This window comes from Sus scrofa, chromosome 15 (genome assembly GCF_054392235.1).
Source record: "Sus scrofa isolate SSC_HxYL_T2T_F1_AM1 chromosome 15, Sscrofa_HxYL_maternal_Yorkshire_Landrace_v2.0, whole genome shotgun sequence".
Lineage (NCBI taxonomy): Eukaryota > Metazoa > Chordata > Mammalia > Artiodactyla > Suidae > Sus > Sus scrofa.
The window spans coordinates 101,870,671-101,890,351 of record NC_139397.1 but is presented as its reverse complement, the minus strand read 5'-3'; the positions used below and the strand labels follow the sequence as shown (position 1 = coordinate 101,890,351).

Here is a 19,681-nt window from a genome sequence, read left to right as displayed (position 1 = left end):
AAACACAAATAATATTTCAAGTTTAGATAGATATGTATATATGTATAAAGTATTACTTATTATAATAAATTATATGTATGTATGGTCTATGTTTCGATCAGATTATGTCAAAGACTCCTTTTTAATAGTCTTATTTCTATTTCAGTGTAGCAAAGACAGTGTCTGGAGCAATTATTTTTGCTTTGAAAAGTTCAAGTATAAATAATTACAATATTTTTTTGAGGATTATTCTAGGCTTTCCATGCATGTTAGAAATAATAGAATGTACAGGGTCTGGAAAAAAACTAGAAACTGTTTTCACAAAGTTGCTAATAGTTCTTGAGGCATGTTTGTTCAATACTAAAACTTAATCGCACTCAGAGGAATCATCAAGATGTTGGTATTTAGCTGCTGTGAAAACAATCTATTAAAGAGTAAAAAATTCAACTAAATAGTTACCAAATCCATATCAACCAATGTAAATGGTACAAGCAAGTTTCTCCAGAATAGAATGTTTTGGTACTAGTCTACTGTATACAGGTGCAGGCAGGGCAACTCTACCTTAATGTAAATGTGTGGATGATGGATACTGTGGATGTACCTCTACTATATCCCATCACACCTGATTGATTTTGAGAAGCACTTACTCCCAAGATTTCTTACATGTTTATCTCCACACACATAATCAAATATTTTTAAATTTTTATTTATTTTTATTTTTTAGGGTAGAAAATTAATTCTACATAAAATTTGTTTAGTAACAGTGGTAAAACTTAAGTAATAAAAACTGTACATTTTTTATTTTTTTAATTCAATGAATTTTAGTATATTTATAGCTGTACAACCATAATCACAACCTAATTTTAGAACATTTCCATCTCAAGCTGAACTAGATTTATGTAAGAGTTTAGTTTTCAAAACATTTCACATTTACAGTCTCGTTAAATTTTTAGAAAAGTCTTGAGAGATACTTTCTGCTGTTTTGTTCCTTCTGCATTTTCCACCTAGTGTTGCCCTGTGTCTACTCATGTGGCCATGGAAGTTGACCAGTAAGTCTGCACGAGTCCTGTTCAATATATGTTCCATTTCTGGATCCATGTTTGCTCATTTTCTTGTATTCTATGACTATTATCAGCCTCCCTAGCCTTCTCTGATTCATACTTTCATTCTGAAATCCTACATGCATATATGGAAACTCTGGCTTCAGGGTCTGCTCTTGGCTCCACACACCAGAAAACATTTAAGAGATGCCTGTCCCCCACCTTCTTGTTCTAGGATTTCCAACATTGGCTGCCTCAGCTGTGGTGGTCATATATGACCAGACACTAAATTGAAATGATCAATGCTGTATCTTGCCTCTGAAATCAATAGTTTATTTTAGAAATTTTTTCAGGGGTGAGCACTTCATAGGTAGAGAATCAAGGATAACCTAGAGGTAGAGATTTAATGACACCAGTTTACTGTTTGTGCAGCCAAGAAGGACAAACAAAATACTTTTTAAAACACAATTATATTGATATATTTTATATCACAGCAAATCAAACTGGTTTTTAATTGGTTTGGACACATTTATACAAAGTATAAGAAAACTTACTTCTGCTTGTGTGTTGGTCACCCTCTTGTCATCTATTTCTGCAAGATAAATAGGTATAATTTATTAGAAAAGTGATATTTTTCCTTATAATATGCATATTAACATTTTCAAAAACATGGATCAGAAGGATTTAATAATTGCCTTATGCTTAGTCAATATGCGTGGCTTAGTCTAGTGGCCAAGAGGGAAAAGAAGGGCAGAAAGAGATGGTTCTCTTCCGAGATGACTCTCTCCCGAAGGTTTTTAAAAGGCAGTAAGAAAACACACCTCCTGAAATCCCAGACTGCCCACCTCCCAGCAGTCTAGAAGGGGAGCCAGGGAAACAACTCTTAGAGCAGCTGTTGGCATCATTAACCTCACAGTGCTAAGGCATAAACAACCTCCTCTTCTCATGGATTTTGCTGCGCTCTTGACTGTAGCCTCTGTAAATTTTCCTTAAGTTGACAACTAAGCAGAGGAAACCTACTTCTCCACTCAGCCCAATCACTGACTCTAGGAGAGGCAGCACCCTCTTTTCTGCATGCCCCTGAAAAGAAACAGTAACTTTGCCAGAAATATTTATTCTGACAGTTCTCTGGCAACTTCCACACAGCCTGTGTAAATAAAAAAGTGTTGGGAAGAAGGGAAAAGATGAGAAAGAGGTGCTCACATACCTCCCTTGCACAGAAGGAGGACTTTCTGGGCTGGGCTTCTTTCCTACTTCCTCACCTACTTGGCATGGATTCTTCCTCTTGTTTTCTAGACCCAATTGACCTTTCCTGACTGTTAGGTTAGTCCCAAAGCTGAGAGACTGATGCCATGGTTTAAAACCTGAATGAGGCTTTCATCAAATAATATCTAAGAGCTAGTACAACTGTAACTTCGACTCGTAGCTCCACATTTTGTTCTCTACATAATTTAAGAGACTAATGAATTTAAAGAATTATTAGTGTTTTGGGGCACACAATCTATAAGGATATAGTTTTGGATATCAATAACCAAAAGGGGTGGGGACAGACATGTGAAAGAGCACAGTGTTTGTAAGTTATTGAAGTTAAACTAGTATAAATTCAAATTACAGTGTTATAGCATTAGGATTTTAAATTTAATCCCCATTGTAACTACAAAGAAAACACCTGTAGAATGTACACAAAAGGAAATGAGAAAGAAATGTAAATAATTCACTAGAAAAAATCAACTAAACATAAAAAAGAGAAATTCAGGAAATGAGGGACAAAAAGCTATAAGGCATATAGAAAACAAATAGCAAAGTGACAGAGGAAAGTCTTTCCATATTAGTAATTACTTTAAATATAAATAGATTAAAATCTCCAGAAGGCAAAGATTAGCAAAATGGATACGAACACATGATCCAACTATGTGCTATCTACAAGAGACTCACTTTATTTTTTTTTTATTTTATTGGAGTAGAGTTGATTTACAATGTTATGTTAGTTTCAGGTGTACAGCAAATTGAATCAGATATACATATACATAATTCAGTCTTTCTCAGATTCTTTTCATATATAGGATATTATAGGATATTACAGGATATTGAGTAGATTTCCCCTGTGCAATACTGTTAGTTTTCTATTTTATATGTAGTACTGTATATGTGTTAATCCAAAACTCATAATTTATCCCTCCCTCCATGTCTCCCTTTTAGTAACCATAAATTTGATTTTGAAATCTGTGAGGCTGCTTCTGTTTTGTAAATAAGTTCATTTTTAAAAGTGGATTCCACATATGAGTGATATATTTGTCTTTCTCTGTCTGACTTACTTAACTTAGTATGATAGTATCTATGTCCATCCATGTTGCTGCGAATGGCATTATTTCATTCCTTTTTTATAGCTGAGTAGTATTCTGTTGTGTACCACATCTTTACCCATTCCTCTGTTGATGGACATTTAGATTGTTTCCACATCTTAGCTATTGTAAATAGTGCTGCTGTATACATTGGGCTGTATGTATCTTTGAAATTACAGTTTTCTACAGATATATGCCCAGGAATGGGATTGCTGGATCATATGGTAGTTCTATATTTAGTTTTTTAAGGAACCTCCATACTGTTCTCTGTAGTGGTTATACCAATTTATATTCCCACCAGCTGTGTAGGAGGGTTACCTTTGGTCCACACCCTCTCCAGCATTTATTATTTGTAGCTTTTTGATGATGGCCATTCTAACCAGTGTGATGTGATACCTCATTGTAGTTTTTTGATTTGCATTTATTTAATAATTAGTGGTGTTGATCATCTTTTGATGAGCTTTTTGGCTATCCATATGTCTTTTTTTTTTTTTTTTTTTTTTTTTTTTTTTTTTTTGTCTTTTTGAGGGCCACACCCACAGCATATGGAGGTTCCCAAGCTAGTGGTCTAATCAGAGCTGCAGCTGCCAGGCTACACCACAGCCACAGCAACACCACATCCGAGCTGCGTCTGCAACCTACACAACTCATGGCAACGCCGGATCCTTAACCCACTGAGCGAGGCCAGGGATCAAACCTGCAACCTCATGGTTCCTAGTTGGATTCGTTAACCACTGAGCCAAAATGGGAACTCCAATCTTTATGTCTTATTTGGAGAAATGTCTGTTGAGATCTGCTGCCCATTTTTTGACTTTGTTGTTTTTTGATACAGAGCTGCATGAGATGTTTGTATGTTTTGGAGATGAATTCCTTGTCAGTAATTTGTTTGCAAATGTTTTCCTTCATTCTGTGGATTATTTTTTATTTTGTTTATGATTTCCTTTGCTGTGGAAAAGCTTTTAATTTTAATTAGTTCCTATTTGTTTATTTTTGTTTTTATTGTCATTATTCTAGGAGGTGGATCAAACAAGATGATGCTGTGATTTATGTCAAAGAGCCTTCTGCCTATGTTTTCCTCTAGGAGTTTTATAGTATTTGACCTTATATTTAGGTCTTTAATCCACTTTGAGTTTATTTTTGTGTGTGATGTTAGAGAACGTTCTGATTTCATTCTTTTCTGTGTAGCTGTCTAGGTTTCCCAGCACCGCTTATTAAAGAGACTGTCTTTCCTCTACTGTATGTTCTTGCCTCCTTTGCCATAGATTAGTTGACCATTGGTGCTTAGGATTATTTTTGGGCTTCTGTCCCATTCCATTGATCTATATTTCTGTTTTTGTGCCAGTACCATACTGTTTTGATGATTATAGCTTTGTAGTATGGTCTGAAGTCAGGGAGCCTAATTCCTCCAGTTCTGTTTTTTTTTTGTCAATATTGCTTTGACTATTTAGGGTCCTTTATGTTTCCAAACAAATGGTAAAATAATTTGTTCCAGTTCTGTGAGGAATGCCATTTGTAATTTGATGGGGACTTCATTGAATCTGTAGATTGCCTTGGGTAGTATAGTATTTTGACAATATTGATTCTTCCAGTATCTTTCCATCTGTTTGTGTCATCTTTGATTTCTTTCATCAGTGTCTTACAGTTTTCAGTGTACAGGTCTTTTGTCTCTTTAGGTAAGTTTATTCCTAGGTATTTTATTCTTTTTGATGAGATGGTAAAAGGGGTTATTTCCTTAATTACTCTTTCTGATTTTCATTGCTACTGTGTAAAAATGTATTCTGCAACTTTACTGAATTCATGTATGAGCTCTAGTAGTCTTCTGATAGCATCTTTAGAATTTTCTATGTAGAATATCATGTCATCTGCAAACAGTGACAGTTTTACTTCTTTTCCAATTTGGATTCCTTTTGTTTCTTTTTCTTCTCTCATACCCATGACTAAGACTTACAAAACTATGTTGAATAAAAAGTGGTGAGAGTAGGGGGGTTCTCTTGTGGCAGAGCAGGTTAAATATCCAGCATTGTCACTGCAGAGGCCCAAGTCACTCCTGTGGTGTGAGTTTGATCCCTGGCCTGGGAACTTTCGCATGCTGTAGGTGCAGCCAAAAAAAAAAAAAAAAAAAAAAAAAAAAAAAAAAATGTAGTGAGAGTGAACAACCTTGTCTTGTCCCTAATCTTAGCAGAAATGCATCCAGCTTATCACCTTTGTGAATGATATTAGCTGTGGGTCTGTCATATATGGCCTTTATTATGTTGCAGTAGGTTCCCTCTATGCCCACTTTCTGAGAGTTGTTATCATAAATGCATGTTTAATTTTGTTAAAAGTTTTCCTCTATCTATTGAGATGATAATAAGGTTTTGATTCTTCAGTTTGTTAATGTGGTGTATCATGCTGATTTGCAGATATTGAATAATCCTTGATTCCTAGGCTAACTCCACTTGATCATAGTGTATGATCCTTTTAATGTATTGACTGCATTTAGTTTGCTAATGTTTTGTTGATGATTTTTGTGTCTGTTTTCCTCAGTGATATTGGCGTATAATATTCTTTTTTTGTGGTATCTTTGTCTGGTTTTGGTATATTGGTGAGGGTGGTCTTGTAGAATGAGCTTTGGAATGGTCCTTCCTCTAGAAGTTTTTGGAAGAGTTTCAATAGGATAGATGTTAACTCTTCTCTGAATGTTTGATAGAATTCGCCTATGAAGCCATTTGGTCCTAGACTTCTGTTTTTTTGGAGTTTTTTTAATCACAGTTTCAATTTCAGTACTTATGATCGGTCTGTTCATATTTTCTATTTCCTCTTAGTTCAGTCTTGGAAGATTGTACTTTTGTAAGAATTTGTGCATTACTTCTACGTTATCCATTTTATTGGCATATAGCTGTTTTTAGTTATCTCTTATGATCCTTTGTATTTCTGTGGTATCAGTTGTAACTTTATAATTTCTAATTTACTGATTTGAGCCATCTCCTTTTTTTTTCTTGATGAGTCTGGCTAAAAGTTTATCAATTTGGTTTATCTTTTCAAATATCTGGCTTTTAGTTTCATTTTTTTTCTATTGTTTTCTTTGACTTTATCTAATTCACTTCTGCTCTGATCTTTATGAATTCTTTCCTTCTACTAATTTTGTATTTGTTTTGTTCTTTCTCTGGTTGCCTTAGGTGTACAGTTACGTTGTTTATTTGAGATTTTTTTCTTGTTTTCTGAGGTAAGGTTGAATTGCTGTAAACTTCCCTCTTAAAACAGCTTTTGCTACCTCCCAGAGATTTTAGATCATCATGTTTTCACTGTAATTTGTCTCTAGATATTTTTTTTACTTCCTCTCTTATTTGTTTAGTGATCCATTGGTTGTTTAGTAGCATATTGTTTAGCTTGTTTGTATTTTTTACAGGTTTTTTTTTAATCATAATTTATTTCTAATCTCATAGTATTGGTATAATTTCAGTTTTCTTAAACTTACTGAGGCTTGATTCATGGCCCAGAATGTTATCTATTCTGGAGAATATTCTATGTGCACTTGAAAAGAATGTTTATTTTGCTGCTTTTAGATGGAATGTTCTAAAATATCAATTAAGTCCGTCTGGTCTAATGTGTCATTTAAGACCCGTGATTCCTTATGGATTTTCTATCTAGATGATCTGTCCATTGATGTAAATGGAATGTTAAAGTCTCCCACACAATTATTGTATGACTGTCAATTTCTCATTTTTTGGCTGTTAGCAGTTGCCTTATATATCGAGGTGCTCCTATGTTGGGTATATATATATTTACAATTGTTATATCTTATTCTTGGATTGATCCCTTGATCATTGTGCAGTGTCCTTCATTTCTTGTAAATTCTTTATTTTAAAGTCTATTTTGTCAGATATGACTATTGCTACTCCAGATTTCTTTGGATTTCCATTTGCATGGAATACCTTTTTCTGTCCCGTCACTTTCAGTCTGTGTGTCCCTAGATCTGAAGTGGGCCTCTTGTAGACAGCATATACATGGGTCTTGTTTTTGTATCCATTCAGCCAGTGTGTGTCTTTTGATTGGTGCTTTTAAACCATTTATATTCAAGGTAATTATCAATATGTATGTACTTACTGACATTTTGTTAATTGTTTCAAATTTATTTTGTAGATTGTCTTTCTTTCCTTACAATTTTGTTCTCTTGTGTTTTGATTATTGTCTTTAATGTTGTGTTTAGATTACTTTTTCTTTATTTGTATATATCTATCGTAGTTTTTTGGTTTGCAGTTCCTATGATGTTTTGATGTAGCAGTGTATATATATAATAAAACCAATATACATACAAGATTGTTTTCTTACATATATAAGAAAGATTGTTATAGATTGTATATCTTATATATATATACAAGATTGTATATCTTATATATATATACAAGATTGTTTTAAGCTATTGTTCTCTTAATTTCAAATGCATTTTTAGTATCTTGCATTTTTACTCTCCTTTTTTCATGATAGCTGTTTTTGATATATTTGTCTATGATAATTTCCTACCTTTACTTTATATTTGCCTTTACCAGTGAACTTTCCCTTTCATAATTTTCTTGTATCTGGTTGTGACCTTTTCTCTTTCACCTAGAGAAGATCCTTTAGCATTTGTTGTAACACTAGTTTGGTGGTGCTAAATTCTCTTGACTTTTGCTTATTTGCAAAGTTTTTGAATTTGCCATCAAATCCAGATGCTTGCTGGGTAGAAAGTTCTTGGTTGTAGGTTCTAAACTTTCATCACTTTAAATATATCATGCCACTTCCTTCTGGCCTGCAGAGTTTCTGATGAAAAATCAGCTGATAACCTTATGGGGATTCCCTTGTATGTTACTTGTTGCTTTTCCCTTGTTGCTTTTAATATTTTTCCTTGTCTTTAATTTTTGTCAGCTTGATTGATATGTATAAGAGATCATTTAAGGTGTAAATATAAAAATAGGGCTGTCAAAGGGTAGAAAAAAATTCTATGCAAATATAAACCAAAAGAGAGCAAGGTGACTATACTAATATCAGACAAAATAGACTTCAAATTTTAAAAAGTTATAAGTCAAATAAGAATATTATATATTACAGAAGGTTCAGTGTAGAAGCTATAAAGCTTATAAATATCTATATACCTAACAACAGACCATCAAAGTATCTGAGGCAAAACTGCAGAATTTGAAATGAGAAATAGACTATTCTGCATTAATAGTTGGAGACTTCACAACTCCACTCTCAAAAATATGCAGAAAAACCAGGAAGAAGATAAGTAGGTAAATAGAGGATTTAATCCACATAATAAAACCAATAGATTTAATAGGCCTATACAGAATATTCTACCAATAACAGCAGCATACCTATTCTTCTCAAGTGCTCATAAGACATTTTATAGGACAGACCATATGTTAAGCCACAAATTAAGTCAATAGATTTTTTTTTTGTTTGTTTTGTTTTTTTTTTGTTTTTTAAGGGCCACATCTGTGGCATATGGAAGTACCCAGTCTAGGGGTTGAATTGGAGCTATAGCTGCCAGGCTACATCCCAGCCACAGCAATGCCAGATCCAAGCTCATGGATACTAGTTGGATTTATTACTGCTGAGCCACTTACAGGAACTCTCTCAAGTAGTTTTAAAGGTATAGTAAAACGTCTTCTTCAAACACAGATAAAGTTAGAAATCAATAACAAAGATAAAACTGGAAAATGTACAAATCTGTGGAAATTAAACTAAAGACTCTTACTCAATGAATAAAAGAAAAAAATCATAAACACAACATACTAAAACTTAAGGGACACAGATGCTAGGAGGAAAATGTATAGCTGTAACTATTCAAATTAAAATCAAGAAAGATTTCAAATCAGCAACCTAAGTTTATAACTTAAGAAATTAGAAGGAAAAGAACAAACTAAATCCTGAGAACCGGAGAGACTGATGACATAAGTCCTGGTTCAAGTCCATAGGTCACCTTAATTCTCCTCTTAAGTTTTCTACATTATATTTGACAATTGATATAAAAATGTTGGGTTCATTACCACTGACCCATGATGGGAACTCCTAGAAGTTATTTTAGAATCATGCAAAACAAGCCTCCCTTTACTCAGTTTCCCCTGATGTTGCATTTTATATAATTGTAGTACAATAATAAAATCATGAAATTGACATAGATACAATCTGTGTTTATAGTTCTATGCCATCTTATCATGTGTAGATTCCTACCACTGCAATCAAGAAACATTTATTCTGTGGCCATAAAGATTTCCCCTTGTTACTGCTTTATAGTGACATCTCTTTCTCTTCCATGATTCCCAGTTCCTAGCCACTGCTAACCTGTGCTCTATTTCTATAATTTTGTCATTCAATAATGTTATATAAATTGAATCATACAGTGTGTTATTAATTAGGTTATATCTATTTATTTATTTATTTTGTCTTTTTAGGGCCACACCTGCTGCATGTGGAAGTTCCCAGGCTAGGGGTCAAATCAGAGCTATAGCTGCCAACCTATGCCACAACCATGGCAACACGTGATCCGAGTCACATCGGCGACCTGCACCACAGTTGACTACAGCAATGCCAGATCCTTAACCCGATGGGCAAGACCAGGGATTGAACATGCATCCTTATGGATGCTAGTCAGATTCTTTTCTGCTGATCCATGATGGGAACTCCCAAGAAAATACTTTCTTTTATTTGTCTTTTTAGGACTGCAACCATAGCATATGGAAGTTTTCAGACTAGTGTCCTCATGGATACTAGTCAGGTTCGTTGCCACTGAGCCATGATAGGAACTCTGTTTTGATTTTTTTATCCACTGTGCCAATTTCTGTTTTAATTGGTGTATTTAGGTCAAATAAATTTAATGTAATTATTCATAAGTTAGGGCTTGGTTATTTTATGTTTTCTCTCTGTTTCCTTTTTGTTAAAGTTAGTCAAGAAGAAGTGTTTGACTTCTGTAATACAGTTTGGTTGAAATTGCAGTCAAATGTGCCCTGGGACTCATGTGCTAGGAAACATATGTAAATAATAGTACAGTAATAAAATCATGAAATTGACATAAATACAAATTGATAAGTGAAGTGGAAAAAAATCTTCAACGTTGAAACACTTTTGTTTTAAATTTCTCTCAGTTTTGCAGTTGATTTACACTCTAATTTATTGTAAATAAATTTAAGTACTAGTTTATGGATGACAGATGGCCAGATATGACTAAGTGAAGTAGTATAATATTTATTTTGGCAAGGGTATGGAAAAATAAAATATTTAAAATGACTGTGGGACATGCATGTCAGAATATGATCCTACCATCAGAGAACCTAGTCCCAAGGTGCTCTTAAGAGTCAGCACAGACACAAGCAAAGACTTGCAGTCAAAAGTGAGTGGTAGAAGCAGCAATTTTGTATCCAAAAGACAAAACTGAAACAATGGTCATCAGATAGAACCAGATTTTTAGGTGCAGTTCAGAACTAAATACCAGAATTAGGATTTCAAGCTACGGGACAAGCTTGTAGGGTCCTAAGAATATGTAATGGAGATCAACTTTCATGAAACCTAGTATTAAGACAATGCACACCATTACTGAAAGCCTTGGTAGTGAGAAAAAAGCTACTAAAAGACTGATTGGTTAGAAATTACATGGGTTAGTCACAGACCTACAACAAAAGGTGGGGGAAAACTGCCTTAACATAAAATGTGAGATTTTGCTTGGGGTAGTATGAACCAATTCACGTCAGGCCAATGATACCACTTATTGGAACTAGAAATATAGAAGCCAACTCATAGGTAATTCGGTCATTGAAGTTAGCAATCTAAGACTATGATTAATACATTCAATAAAAGTAGAAGGAAACAAAATTGATTTAAAGATAAATAATTTAAAAAAAAAAGGAGTTCTCCATTGTGGCTCAGTGCTAGGAACCATGAGTTTTCGGGTTCAATCCCTGGCCTGGCTCAGTGGGTTAAGGATCCGGCATTGCTGTAGACACTGCCATAGGCTGCAGCTATAGCTCCAATTAGACCCCTAGCCTGGGAACCTCCATATATGGTAGGTGTGGCCTAAAGAAAACAAAACCCAATCCACTGGATTCTTAAATTGAGAATTTTGTCTGATGAAGTTCATGAAATTGTTTCTTCTCATGTACTCTATTTCAGTGATAAAATTCCTTATTTTGTTTTTCTTTTTTTTTTGTCCTTTCTAGAGCCACACCTGTGGCATATGGAAGTTCCCAGGCTAGGGGTCTAATTGGAACTGTAGCCACCGGCCTATACCACAGCCACAGCAACACTGGATATGAGCCACATCTGCGACCTACACCTCCTCACGGCAACACCAGATCCTTAACCCACTGAGCAAGGCCAGGGATTGAACCTGAAACCTCATGGTTACTAGTTGGATTCGTTTCCGCTGTGCTGCAATGGGAAGTCTAAGAATTGAGTGAATTGTTTTAAGGGCACATTGGATCTAGCAGAAGATACAAATAAGCTAATGAAATAGAAGACAAGTCAGTGGAATTACCCAAACTGAAGTACACAGAGGAAAAAGAAAATGGAAAAAAAGAGAACAGAGAATAATGTACATTTGAGACACAGTCAAGAATGTATAAAATAAGGGTAATTGGAGTCCCAAAAGTAGAAGAAAGAAGAGATATGGCCAAGACTTAAAAAAACAAACAAGAAACACCAGATGACACTGATTGAAAAAGTTTAACAAAACCCAAACAGTAATAGGAAAAAAAAAGAGAGAAAAAAAGGAAAATTGCTTATATTCATATGCAAGCAATACTTCTGAAAATCAGAGAGAAAATCTTCAAAGCAGCCAATTTTTTAAAAAATATCTTCAAAAATCAATAATAAATTGAAGTAGGAGATGGAGTTCCCTTGTGGGACAGTGGGCTAAGGATCCAGGCTCATGTTGCTACTGTAGTTAAGGATTGATCCCTGGCTGGGAACTTCCACATGCCACAAGTGTGGCAAAAAAAAAAAAAAAAAAAAAAAAATTGAAGTAGAAGATACATCGCCGCAGGCTGAGCAGCTGCAGCTGGTCTCCTGCTGATACTTTGGGATGGGATACCAGCAGGAGCATTGGGCCCTGGGTGGGTACATTCTTGTGGATTTCCCAGCCAGACACATGCTCAGAGAAGGTCCTCAGCATAGGCGAAGAATAAAAGGTGGGAGAAAAAACCAGCTGGAATCCATCTTGGCTGAAAGATGCATGCCCTCACCAGGAGCAAATATGAAGATGATTGGCCAAGAAAAAAAAAGGAAAATTATCCCTCTAAGCAACTTAAGACACCCCTATTGCACTCAGCTCACTCCAAGCTCGCCCATGTGCTTCTTCCACACATGTTTTGTTTCTAAATAAATGCTTTTATATTTTCACAATCTTAGTTTCTTTACTGGATTCTTTCTTCAAAGCAGACAAGAATGGAGGTCCTTCCAACTATTCACCACAAGAAAAAAAAATGGACCAAAACCACAAAACAGTAGAATTAGAGAGTAACACTTAAGGTCCTGTCAACCCAGGATTTTATATGTAGTAAAATCCTTCCAATATGAAGATGATATATCAAACCAAGCCTGCAGGTTCGCATTTATATATATATATTTCTTTCTTTGGGTCAAAGCTGAACTAGTAAGACTCCCTCTCTAATTTCTAATTTTAAAATATTGGAAACTTAAAATTTTTTAATTTCTTTTTGAGTATAATTATGGCAATATGGTTCCTGAAATATTTCTGGTAAGTTTATCTTTATTTGAATAATACCATTTAGAATGCTGAGCATATCTTTCAGTTATATGTTCCACTTCAGAATGTTCTACATATCTACCAGTTATGTTCCACTCTGTTTAAAAATGAGCTTATCTACTTTGGGAGAAAACTGAGATACTATCCTAAGTATATTTATATTTTCATTCGGCATTCTTTTTAAATTTTGTGGTGAAAAATTAATTCTGTTCCACGGAAGAGTAGCAACAAAGAAAAGCAATTTATAGTTCTCTTTTTGAGATGCTTTAGAAATTTAATGCCAAAGATGTTGGTGCTATCTTTGACAGTCTCAGAAGGAATTTGCCATCAGATCTCTGAAAACAGCAGTGAAATCTAAATTATCATGTTTCAGCTGATTCTCTATGCTTGTATCTCACATGCTTAAATATCTTTTTTCTTTCTTTTTTCTTTTTTTTTTTTTTTTTCCAGAGACCCTGTATCACCGCTATTGATGAGATTATCAATAGTTGAGCCATACAGGGAGGGACAGTGTCAAGGACAAAAATTCCATGAAGGTTTTAGGTTTACTATTTCAAGAACCATCACTGACCCACAAGCTCCACAAGCCTTCAGAAGTGAATGAGAATAAATCAAATACAAATGAAAGAAATTGCTGTGCACAGCTCAACTCTTCATTTTGCATGTAAATTTGTCATTTCCTTGTGGTTTTAGCATTCTAGCATAGAATCAGTCAGTTTAGAGTGCCAGAAAAATCTATCAGGTATTTCTTCCATACAGTAGGTGAGTAGAATATGCAGTTTCTTTTTAGAAGAGCTAGATAAAGTCTCCTAAGATGGCTATTGTAAAACCTCTCTTTCTGGCTTACTATCAAACTCTTCACTTTCCAAAATGAGCTATCCATAAGCCTTGCTGAAAACCTGCTGGGCTCTGTTGGAGGCCTCTCATTTGAGGCTGTGAGTTAAGCCATCAGGCAGTGGTTTCAGCTGTGTTTTTCTATGAGCTGTTAGATTAGTCAAGACTGGGACCCAAATTGAAACCACCAGAGCAATGAATTTATATGCACTGGAAAGGGGAATGTGGGGAAAAGAAGCAAACACTAGAGATAGTTTCACACTGTTGTGCCAAGATTCACACAACTCCAGGGTTTTTCTTCTTGATATTATTTATAGCTTTCCACTTTTAATTGATGAAAGTAGGGGTATAACCTCATTACCAAATAGATTTTTATCTCTCAGAGCCCCCCACCAAACAGTTCATTTTAGGGGCAACCAATAAGAACCAGATACAAAGTATTCTGTGTGGAAATAGTGAAGGCGATGACAAGGAGGACACAAGATGGATCATGTTGGTTTATTACGAAAGAACTCTTGACCAATAGTTGTCTTGTGATAGAGGTTAGAAATATTCCAAACTACCTTTATGCTTATATTTCATGATTTCTGCTGCCACTTCCAAACACAGTAAAGTAACAAAATCAGATCATTTAAAACCTCAAATGTCTGTTTTTCATTAGTATTCTCGATTTTTATACACTTGGTTTTTCTTATAAAACATATTTTATCCTACCACAATACCAGTTTGTGTGAGGGTCAAAGAACATTGCATCATCTTATCAGTTGTAATTTTCAATCTTTGGTAAAGTTTTGCTTCCTTTTTGGAGTTTGGATTTCCCGCATTTGCTCCAGGAAAGCAAATTGATTCACTTAATGTATGAGTTTTCTTTGGAGATGAACTCTGTTTAAACAACCACACTTATTCAAGTAATTCTAATTTAAAAAAATTCCATCCCCTTTTCATAGAATTACCTAGATAACTGATTATAAATCATACTTTTTAATCAATCAATTACACATTTAAAATAATTATCAGATGTTTCAGATTATGTGGACAACCAGTTAATTATTTAACAAGCACTTATGTTCTCAGCAGTGTGCTCTATGTCATTTTGACCTAATAAACCTAATTCCTTTCATTGTTAGGGTATGAATAATTTAGGATTTAGCCAGTTTAAAATGCTAAAATTTCACTGTTCTAGCACATAAAATTCCTCAAAGGTATTCTTAGCAGAGTCTCCAGATGAAGTCCTATAGCCAGGTGCCTTATTAGTAAGAACAGGAGAAATGATTGAGGTGAACATGAGAAATTATTCAGAGGTTAATTATTTGAATGGTGCTGTTAGGGAATTTTGAGAAAATCTACTTTAGAGATATATATAAGAGGCATTGATGTGAGAACAGAGTTAGCTGCTTACCAAAATTTGGAATATTCAGTACTCTTTCTACTCCATAGAATCCTTTCTCTTTTTTCACTGGCTGCTAAAATTGACAGGGACTTATTAAATCTGATTTGCAACTTACATCAGACCATCAGAGAAAATGGAATAGTTTCCATTTCTAAAAAAGGTAATGGACTATAAATTTAAATTTCTAAAATGTTTCTTTTTATCTCATAGATTTAATTACTTGACACAGTTTTTCAACCTGAAAGTATTACCAATGTATTTCTAATCTGAATTGTTCATAACTTCTGAAGACAAATTTTGAGGGTTACAGTTCATGCCAAACCCCCCTCCCCCCAAAAAACTGGGAAGCGAAGCTACATTTAAAATTATGTTTACATGTATTCTTGTGAAGATAAATATAAGTGGACATAAGGCAATTTTGGAACCTCTATACCTTGATCAAACTGGTAAACTAAAGGATTTATTGTTTAAATCAGATTCCCAATTCTTAGTCATGTTATTTGAGATCCTCCACTGAAAAATAATTTAATTTTTTTTCTAAATCTTTTGCATTTTGACTGTGTGGACATACCATTGTGAAGTTTGAAATGATTTTATCTGAGAAACTCTATTATGAACAAACAGTTGTAAAATGACATAAAGTAACAATATTCTTTCAACCAGAATTCTCTACTACAAGAGGCAAAAATCCCTTTTTTAGCTATAGATGAAAGATATATTGCTTAAAGTCACAAGGTGTCTATACATTAAATACATTTAGGTCCCTATAAACACACAGTAATATTTTCATAGCTTTATCAACTTAAGGCATCCTATTATCAGTGGTAAATATTTTTTTAGTAACAGAAAGAAAGGCAAGTTGAACTGTATCTTTAAAATTCTACCCTACATTACATAACTTTTTGTAGACTTGAAAAATACAAAAGTTAGTTTTTGTCTTAGAACATCTGTAAATATTTGCCTGACAGTCCAAGTAATATATCTCAAAAAAATTATGCTTTATTTACTCAGTTTTAAAGAGCAGAAGATTAAATATCTCTGTAATCTAGTTCTCTTTCCATCTCTTAGTATTTTATCTGTCCTAGAAATCTTAACCTTCATGCAGTTTCTCAAATTTCTTGTCTCAAAAGTAATTTACTAGAGGATTTCACAGTATGCTCTAAAAAACAAAGATTATTTATAGTAGGCATATAAAAGAACTATTAAAGGACAAAGTACTATAATTAAACACTCATTTAATATGTTTAGCACCAAGTTCAGATAGGAAAACAGAAAAGTGTGTGTGTGTGTGTGTGTATCAACTGGTAAAATAGCTTTATGTTTGTATAAGCCTTAAAACTGAAATTAAAACATTTTCCTATGAATTATGATACAAGAGGAAAATTAGATGAAAACTCATACTTAAATGCAGTTTATGATAGTCTGCATTTCTGTGTAAGGCTGTCCCATGGATCTAAAATGCATCCTTTATTTTCAACAGTAATTCATTGCTTATATAGCATGTGTTGGGAATCCTGCTAGGAACTGGCATTTAACCCTCCTGGAAAGTTTAAACCCTATTGAAAGAGATTGATATACAAACAACTACAGTACAGTGTGATAAAATAAGGGCTGTAACAGAAGAAACACAAGGCGTAATGGGGCATCAAATTTAGCCTTGGAAGAGCCAGAAAGGCTTCCTAGAAGAAAGGACATTTAAACTGATATGATCTAGCAAAAGTAGGTGGGACAGGAAAGTTGATGAGACAAGGAGATTGGATGGGGTATGACTGGGGAGGAGACTAGATTTTAATCAGAAGAAACTATTGGTGGGAATGTCCCTGAGGTATGAATGTGACAGTTTTTTAGAAATTTGACAAAACTTTCACATATTTGTATGCCAAGGGTGAATTCAGAGAGAGGAGATTGAAGACTTAAGAAGAAGCTGGATAATTTAGGACTTTGAAACTACTTTGAAAAGCTGGACTTTATTCTAAAAGTGATGGGAAACCACTAAAACATTTTAAGCAGAAAGAGGCATGATCAGATTTCTCTTGTAGAAAGAGCCTCTGACAGTTATGTGGAGAATTGTTTGGAGGAAGCCATCCTGGGTATAGTTAGTTCAGTTAGGGAAGTATTACAGTAATTCAAGTGATGGAAAATGATGATTTGAACTAGATTAGTGAGATGTTTCAGAGAAAGAATGCACTGGGCTTGGAGGCTTGACTGGATGTTGGAAGGTGATGGCAAAGAAAGAAAAGGCAGCCAAAGAATATATTCAGTTTCTGGGTCATAATTTGAGTATTTATGGAACTGTTGATTTTGAGATACTTATTGACCATCTAAGTGGGAAGATTTCAGGAATAGTGATTCTCAAAAGTGAAAGCCGAGCTGAAGATGTAGCTGAAAGTTATCAGCATCTAGGTGTCACTGATGCCATGGGAAAGAATTTAAATGCCCAGTAAGAACATGGTGAACTAAAGAAGCAAAGGACCTAGGTAGGCACTCTGAGTAATAGCAGCAGTTTAAGGGATAGATTGAGGCAGAGAGGCCTGTAAGGAGATAACGGAGTAGCCAAGAGGTAGATAGAAAACTTCATTTGTAACCTGTATGACCTAAGTCATTCATCAGAGTAGGCATGAATTTGTCCTGGATCATCCATTCCACACTTAAAATAGTGGCTCATATGTAAGCTGCTTAGACATGGCTTGTTGTCTAGGTTAATCATTTTATTATACTATATGTGGGCATATATGTAGTAAAGATAGATACTGTATGGAACTTTCTCTTCCCCCTTACTTTATGCTTAATTTCAACATGTATGCTATTGTAGCAGATAAATCAGATATTCTTTTGTTTGTTTATTGCTTATTTTTATTTCAAAATGAGTATAGGAGTTTTCATTGTGGCTCAGCAGGTTAAGAACCCCACAAGTATACATGAGGATGTAGGTTCGATCCCTGGCCTAGCCCATGGGTTAAGGATCCAGCATTGCTGCAAGCTGTAGTGTAGGTTGTAGACATGGCTTGGATCTGGCTGTGGCTGAGGCTGGCAGCTGCAGCTCCCATTTGACCCCTAGCCAAGGAACTTCCATATGCTGCAGGTACAGCCCTAAAAACAAAATAAATAAGTAAATAAAAAAAACAAACAAACTAAAGCCAGTATATTTGAGGAGGTTCAGTACAACATCCATATTTCTGACTTTTTGAGCAGATTTGGCAGAGGTTGGGGCTATCATAAGACTCCTTGGAAATCAGTTCTTGTGAAAGAAAATGTTGGCGGTTTTAAAAAAATTCAGGAACAGATGGATCAAATTTATTTCCACACACATGAATTTGAATATAAAGTGGTTGACCAAATGCATTTTGCACTCATCTAAATGTAACCATGAATAGTTAGTTGGAAAAAATGCTGATATGTGTTCTCTTGCTCTTCTAATATTTGGCTATCACCCTTTACCAGTCAATTTGTCTTTGATTTCTCTGGTGTCTCAGTATTTGGAGTTGCATACTCAATTTGAAGGTTAAGAAGAAGTTTTTAAAATAAATATTTTTGGAGTTCCCATAATGGCTCAGAAGTTAACAAACCTGACAAGTATCCATGAGGATTCAGGTTCCATCCCTGGCCTTGTTCAGTGGGTTAAGGATCCAGTGTCACTGTGAGCTGAGGGGTAGGTCGCAGACTAGACTTGGATCCCGGGTTGCTGTAGCTGTGGCATAGCCCAGGGGCTACAGCTCTGATTAGAACCCTAGCCTTGGAACCTCCATATGCTGTGGGTGTGGCCCTAAAAAAATATATATATATATATATATATATTCTCATTAAAGTTTTCTTAAAGATAGCTTACTGTAGCAGATGCTTCTGATATCCTGTGTCTCATCCTGTCAGCCCAAACCTGGTTTCAGTCATAGCTGCAGTAAACAGCTCCAAAAAAACTCAGATTCACCTCTAGCTGATCAAACCTATCTTTTTCTCCTACCTTCTCTTCAAGCTTATACTCCCGACTTCTTTGGTGCTTTTCCATGTGACTTGGTTTCCATAACTCATGTTATACTGTTTGTTCTCATCATGTGATGCCCCCTCTTAACAGTTGGTATGCAGGTTTTCCCGTCGTGGCTCAGTGGTTAACAAATCCGACTAGGAACCATGAGGTGGCGGGTTCCATCCCTGGCCTTGCTCTGTGGGTTAAGGATCTGGTGTTGCCGTGAGCTGTGGTGTAGGTCAAAGACGCGGCTCGGATCTGGCAATGCTCTGGCTCTTCCATAGGCCGACAACTACAGCTCCGATTAGACCCCTAGTCTGGGAACCTCCATATGCTACTGGTACGGCCCTAGAAAAGAGAAAACCTGCAGTATTGTGATTTATAGGAAACATATGTATTTGCTTATCTGAAATTTTG

At 35.0% G+C, this 19,681-nt stretch overlaps 1 protein-coding gene and 1 long non-coding RNA gene across 2 annotated transcripts in view; one reads left to right on the top strand and one right to left on the bottom strand.

The window, feature by feature from the left end:
* Positions 1-19,681, top strand: part of LOC146396026 (uncharacterized) — a 157,569-nt gene that overhangs the window by 62,103 nt on the left and 75,785 nt on the right. The window lies entirely within an intron of this gene.
* The window catches only part of PPP1R1C (protein phosphatase 1 regulatory inhibitor subunit 1C), a 140,451-nt gene that overhangs the window by 70,861 nt on the left and 49,909 nt on the right, over positions 1-19,681 (bottom strand). The window contains exon 3 of the mRNA XM_021075102.2: positions 1,574-1,611. Within this exon, the coding sequence (XP_020930761.1) occupies positions 1,574-1,611 (38 nt within the window). The remainder of the gene's footprint in view (positions 1-1,573; positions 1,612-19,681) is intronic.